This window comes from Leptonychotes weddellii, chromosome 1, assembly GCF_054177405.1.
Source record: "Leptonychotes weddellii isolate Sample4059 chromosome 1, ASM5417740v2, whole genome shotgun sequence".
Lineage (NCBI taxonomy): Eukaryota > Metazoa > Chordata > Mammalia > Carnivora > Phocidae > Leptonychotes > Leptonychotes weddellii.
In genome coordinates this window covers 45999149-46005565 of record NC_138369.1, presented here as the reverse complement: position 1 = coordinate 46005565, position 6417 = coordinate 45999149, and the positions used below count along the sequence as shown (strand labels likewise).

Here is a 6417-nt window from a genome sequence, read left to right as displayed (position 1 = left end):
TGCACAGCTAGTACGTGGCCGAGCCAAAATTCCCACTGAAGTCTTTTATGCCGGAAGCTGGTGGTGCTCTGCCAACCGGGCAACACTGTCTTTGCATCTAGCAGCGCGTGGTAGCAAAGAACCCTCGGTAGGGTGGGCCTCGGCAAGCCGGAGCTCTAGCCTTGGCTTTGCCTCTAGCTTTTATTTGTGCAAACTTGGGCTACCTCCTATACCTCATTAGGGCTCACTTTCTTATTTATTTGACAGAGAGAGACACAGCGAGAGAGGGAACACAAGCAGGGGGAGAGGCAGAGGGAGAAGCAGGCCTCCCACTAAGCAGGAGCCCGATGCGGGGCTCGATCCCAGGACCCTGGGATCATGACCTGAGCCGAAGGCAGACGCTTAACAAGTGAGCCACCCAGGCGCCCGAGGGCTCCCTTTCTTATCTGTGAATAATGGTGAGCCAGCCGGCCCTGCTTCCTTCATGTGATATTCTATAAGACATGCAGGGTAGGTGCTATTATTCCCATTTTACAGATGGGGAAACTGAGACCATTCTTTTATTCATGATGAATAAATTAGTTGTAATTTGCTGAAGGACTTCTTTCTATAGGCCAGGTTCTTTGTCCCCAGAGAGGGAGGTGACTTGCTCAAGGCCACACATCTAGAAAGTGGCAGAGCCAAGCCTCAAGCTGACAGTGGATACTCTAACATACACTTCATGGCCTCCAGGATTATGCAAAAGTGGCCACAGGATCATGGTTTTCTAACTCCTGCAGAAAGCCACTTGGATCCCCCTTGAGCACAGCCCATGGCACTAAATAGATCCCAGGAATGCTATTCTCCTGGGAACTTTTGGCCTGGAACATATTTACAAAACTCTAGAGGGGATGGAAATATCCCAACCCACTCCCTACAGACCCAAATTAGCAATTTTCTTATTCTTTATAACCCCTCTGGAAATGCAAACTATGTAATATTGGTCTAAAATTAGGAGCATAAGTCACAAGAGAAAAGTCCCCCTACTTTGGAGAAAATGTTTTCTTAGCCTCATCCTGGCATTTTTTCTAAATCAGAACATGGCAGTTGTCTTTCAAATAATTATTTTCTCCTAGTGTGTATGGACTGGAAGCAAAATACGTTTAAGAGAACGTATTTTTTACTGTCCTGCCAAATGTTGAAATCCAGTCCCTTTTACCTGGCTGTCAATCTATTCAGGTAAGGCCTAGAATACTTGAACAGGAAGAGCCTGTTCTATGAGCCCAGGATGGCTTCTGGAATGAAGGGCCCTTTAATAATAACAACGGCCATAAGGTTATCTGTAGCCAACACAGACTGACAGTAACGATGTGCCAAGGAGCGGTGTGAAGTGTTTTATAGCCACTATTACGTTTAATCCTCAAGGTTACCTATAAGATGGGTGTTATTGTCCCATTTTGCATATGAGGGTAATTAAGGCCTAGAGAGGTTAAGAGATTGACCAAAAGTCATATGGTTATAGGACAAGTAGTGGTAGAGTTAGAATTTTAACCCAAACCTGTGTATCTCTGAAGTCCAAACTAAGATACTGTCTTCCATAACAGGTCTACACACTACGTGCCAGACACAGTCCCGAGTGATTCACATAATAACCTTTTGACCATTGCAATACTCCCCCTAAAAACTTGGCCCCATCCTTCTTCCTTGCTCCCCAGTGCCGAGACTCGCACTAGCTTCAAGCCTGTCACGTACTTCGAGGCTCTCTTGTTAAACTGCTGACCCCACTGGCGACTGTGCCAGGGTTGGTAAGAGTACGTGTGAAATACAACACCTTTGCATAAATTAATCCTAGTAGATGCCTAGGGCCTTGGGCATATTACTTAACTTCTTTGATCCTCAGGCTTCTCATCTGTCATTTGAATGGGTTAGCTTTGAGCTCGAATTTTCTAGAATTCTATGACAAATGCAGGGCTTGTCTGGAAATGAGTGTAGGGCATGAAAGTTTTGTTACATGGGGGTAGAAGTGACTTTGCTGTCAAGGCAGAGGAATGTTGTGGGTTGGGGGGACGTGAGGCCCCAGCTCCTAGGAGCAGTAGTGAATGGACAGCAAGTAGGGAGGGGGTAGGGTCCTTCAGCTGGCCGGAAGACTGAGCCAAAAATTGCCACCTCACTGAAGAGGACACGGTGAGTCAGAACCTCTCGGGTGCAGGAACAAGCATGTGGTATGTGTGACCCTGGGAGCAGAGCTTGTCCTACCAGATGGAAATCACCAAGGGGCTTGAAAGGGAGGGAGTTCCCCATCCCTTCAGGTAGTTGTTCAGAGGTTGGGCAGCCGTTGGAAGCCTTGTAGAGGGAATCTGACCTGTAGAGAGCTGACTTCCCAACGTGCAAACTTGATTTTGTCCCTCTTCTGCCTGTCCCCTTCCCCTGGATCCCAATTGCTTATGAATATAGTCCAAGGTAGCTCCTTACCATGGACGGTGAGGCTTCTTACAATCTGATGCTGACTTGGCCACATTCACTTCTCACTACCTCAGCTATGGTAGCCATGCCTAACTTCTTGCTCTTTTCTGAACACATGACGTGCTTTTATATTTCTGAGTCCAGCCACATCCCCTGTGAATCCTTTTTCACACCTCTAGGCGATTCATCCCTTTGGCTGAGCTATAACTTATGCATCGACTTTGTCAACAGACCATGAGCCCCTTGAGGGCAGGGCCTAGTCACACGCCTCTTCATATGGTGTCATGGGGACTGGAGTAGGAGCTGAGTGCAGATGAACGAATGAGGTGGGATTAGATGACATCTGACAGGCTCCATGCTAAGATCCTGCTATTTTAGTTCATTTCAGTAAGCATTAAAATGGTGGGCCTTCCACGTACACTCACATGGTGAGGGTTGATAGGCAGATAATAACAGTGCTAATGTGAACAGACACAACAGGAGCCAGGGCCAGGAACCAGGGCATGGAGAGGAGAGAGAAAAATACGGAGGTGGCTACCTAGTGAAGACAGTCTTGGTCTGTCTCATAGTCCCAAGCTGTTCCAGTGAGTGGGTGGGAAAGAGGAAAGAGAAAGCAATGGGGATGATCCTGCTGGCCACGAATTTTGGTTCTTTTGGGATTTAGAACTGAAATTGGCTTTCTTTAGAAGGCTCCACCCCTGCTCCCCAGTGGGTATTTTTAAGGGAATAGGTATCTGGGGGCCAATTTCCAACCCCTTCTCCCCCTTGACCCGCTGTATCAGCACCACACAGTTAGTAGCAGATAATCCAGCAAGTAGGGCCTGCCCACAAAAAGGGTCTGCCTTTGGTAGCCTCTAGGGAGATGAGGAAAAGTCACTGGAATCCAGTAGCAAGTAAGTAGGCCTACCACAGAAGCCTAGTTCCCCCTCATCCCTTTTGTCTTCAGTGGCATTTATGTGGCCATCCCCCTGGTTTCTGCCCCCTGGGTTATCAATCAGAATTTGCAGTGTGGCACCAGCTAGTGCTTTCCAACTCTTGTGGAGTTCCCACTGAAGACCCCCATCCTCTTGCTCCTTTCCCAGATTTTAAAAGAGAAGTCAGAAACTCAGACCAGCCCAGTTTTTGACGGTGGCTAGAGAACAACGCGGTGTGCAGATATGGTCTCTCCCATGGGTACCTCACTGTTCCTGTGCTCCACAGACAGCAGGGACCTGGGGTGGAGGGGTGTTGGAGGGGGGAGCCAGGCCAGATTCAAGGGCAGTGCTGGGCGTAGGTCTCTCTTGGGAGCCTTGAAACCCCCTCCCCTCCCTTTTTTGGACTCTTGACCGAAGTTACTTTTCTTCCTATTTTTATTAACACAAATCCCTAAGTGTGTTTATGTCCGGAGAAAATACTATGAATAACTGATGATACATTTGTTGATTAAATTGTGAATCATCCTGTGGGGAAAGGGAGATCGGAGAAAGGAGCAGGAGCTTTGGAGGCTTGCAGAAGATGTGTCGTAAAATATTTAGCAAATGATAGTCCAAACCACAGGGAAGAAGTCAGAGAGATGGGAACTTGCAAGCTGCCAGGGTTTAAAAGCTATTTAATGCTAACCATCAGTGCCAAAGAGCTGAGAGCGTCTCCCTTCCTCCCCGCATTGGCAGCCACAGCTCCGAGAATGTGGAAAGGGTTTGGACCGGCTGCACGCGGTGCTGGTGGGAACAGAGAGCAGGCAGCGTGCTGAAAGACTTTTTGTTTGAGAACTCTTGTAAACAAGGGATCTCCTCTGAGGTGGAATCCTCACCTCGTCTACTGCTCACACGTTCTTTTTTTTTTTTTTCTTCTTCTTCAAGATCTGCCAGATGATAAACTCTCCACATGGAACAGTAGTGGAGCCTCTAGTCAGTCATGGGGATGTTTCAGAATATCCTGATGTTTGACATCAAGGGAAAAATAGCCATGTGATGGACTGAGTTTGTTACTCTTCCTCCTGGTGTTTTGATAACACTTCGACATCGACTTCAGTCGCTGGTCCCAAAATGCTGAGGTTGTTATCTAAAGTTTTGAGCTACAAGTCGTGGCTCCTAAAGCATTAGGGATCTTACATTTTTAGGGCTGTGGTCAGGACTCACTTCTGTAACTGATCCTTTGGAGATGTCTGTTTTGGGGTAAAGGATGAAAAGGTCTCTCCTGATATTTTGGCCTGAAAGCCTCAAATGTGAAGTTAGGTTCTCCTAAGTATCAGAGCCTTATTAGAAGGAAAGATAAACTAAGGGAGAAGCAGCAGGGAAATAATGTAGGTCAATGGACATAACCATCCTGGGGAGAAAGAACACAGGAGACTGTGTTTATAAGGTACCCTTCAAAGTCACAGTATCATGAGTTCACAGGTAAGCAATTGCTAGTGAATTTGGTGGCTTCAGTCAAGGAACCTATTAATGTGCCAACAAAGTCCCCGCTTTTAGGGAACATACCATCTGCATGCTAGGGAGCCATGCATCCCCCAAATGATACAGATAATTAGCCTTTGAGGTTAGAAAAGCAAAAGATCTCTGGGCAAGGTGGTCCCAAGGAGGACAATAGGAATAATTCTAGCAAAACTGGTCCATGTGCATCAGAACCAGAAAGTGGTTCTTCTCCCTCATTCATGTTTGGTTTTGGTTCCTCTTGTTGCTTTGTTCCTCCTGCTTTGCTTTCTTGGAATGTCTTTTCTCCTACCCTCTACCTATCCCAAATCCAACACATCCTCTGAGACCCACTTCAGTGAACTTAGAGTCACACTCGACTATTCCAGTCTTCATCAATCCTTACTTCCTTTGAATCCTTACAGTACTTAGAGCCATTTATTGGGCACATGATTATACTGAGTATTATAATCTGTTTTTAAGAAAGATGAATCTTTCCCCCTCAATTCAACTATAATTGTTGGTACCAAATCTTCCAACACCTCTGTTACCCACAGCTTCTAGCAGTGCCTGCCACCGGGTGGATCACGTACATGTCAGTACCCCATCGGTAGGCTGCTCGTGATGAGTGAAAATCCTGGCTGGGTCTAAGGGAAGAAGACTGGATTCTTGGTAGGCCTAAGGCTGTGCCCCAGACTTGCACATCCAGGGTAAGAAAGACATGCTCTGAAAAGTTTTTGGTCCTGAAGTTTCCCTTCTTTTTTTAGTTGTGGTTGTTAAGGCAGATGGAAGGTTCAGAAAAGTTGTGAATTGAGTGAAAAATTAATCTACTGAGAATGAAAGTTGACCAGCAGTTCCATTCACATTTTTAAAAATGTGTAAGAAAGAAGAAAATGGGGGTGCCTGGGTGGCTCAGTAGGTTGAGGCACAGAGTCTGTTCTCTTCCTCTGTCTGTCCCTTCCCCCACTCATGCTCTCTCTCTCAAATAAATAAATCTTAAAAAAAAAAAAAAAAGGAAGGAAAGAAGAAAAGTGAAGGAGGGAGGAAGGAAGAAGGGAAGGAAGGACGGAGGGACATAAAAGAAAATAAAGCCTGGTGGTGGGGGTATGATAGGGGATGCATAAGACTCGGGCTTCAAATACAACCAGCAGTTTCATAATGTGGTAATTTTTAATATTAAAAGTAAATTGTAAATGTATCTTTATAAACAATATGCATAAAATAGATCTATTATTCTAAAACCTTTTCTTTTTAAAATGCTTTTTCACAGTAAATTTTTTAGGTGTCAGATTTCCCCTCAAAATAATAGTGCAATCGGAAGAAGGAACACATTGTCAGTGAATGCGGACTTGTCTGCTAATACAAGTCCTTGTAGATCTCTTGTAGGAGCGGGTGAAGACTCATGTCTGTCTCTGTTTTCTTTATGACTTGCAATAGCTGCACATGTTCTGTTACAATCTGTCTGAGGTCTGTCATTTTCTGGAGCAGCTTGGCAAAGAGCTGAGAGGACTCGGGGTGGTTCAGCTTGAGCTGGAGCTCCAAGGCTTGAAGCAGGTTGTCCTGGATGTCCTCAATGGGCTTCACATTCAGCAAACCTGGGCGGTCT

The 6417-nt window shown here is 45.9% G+C and overlaps 1 protein-coding gene across 7 annotated transcripts in view; it reads right to left on the bottom strand.

The window, feature by feature from the left end:
* Positions 1-6101: 6101 nt before the first annotated feature.
* PPARG (peroxisome proliferator activated receptor gamma) overlaps positions 6102-6417 on the bottom strand; it is a 123305-nt gene continuing 122989 nt past the window's right edge. For all 7 annotated transcript variants that reach the window (XM_081822568.1, XM_081822553.1, XM_081822559.1 and 4 more), the window contains one exon: positions 6102-6415. In XM_081822568.1, coding sequence (XP_081678694.1) covers positions 6398-6415 — 18 coding nt within the window. In that variant the 3' untranslated portion in view covers positions 6102-6397. The remainder of the gene's footprint in view (positions 6416-6417) is intronic.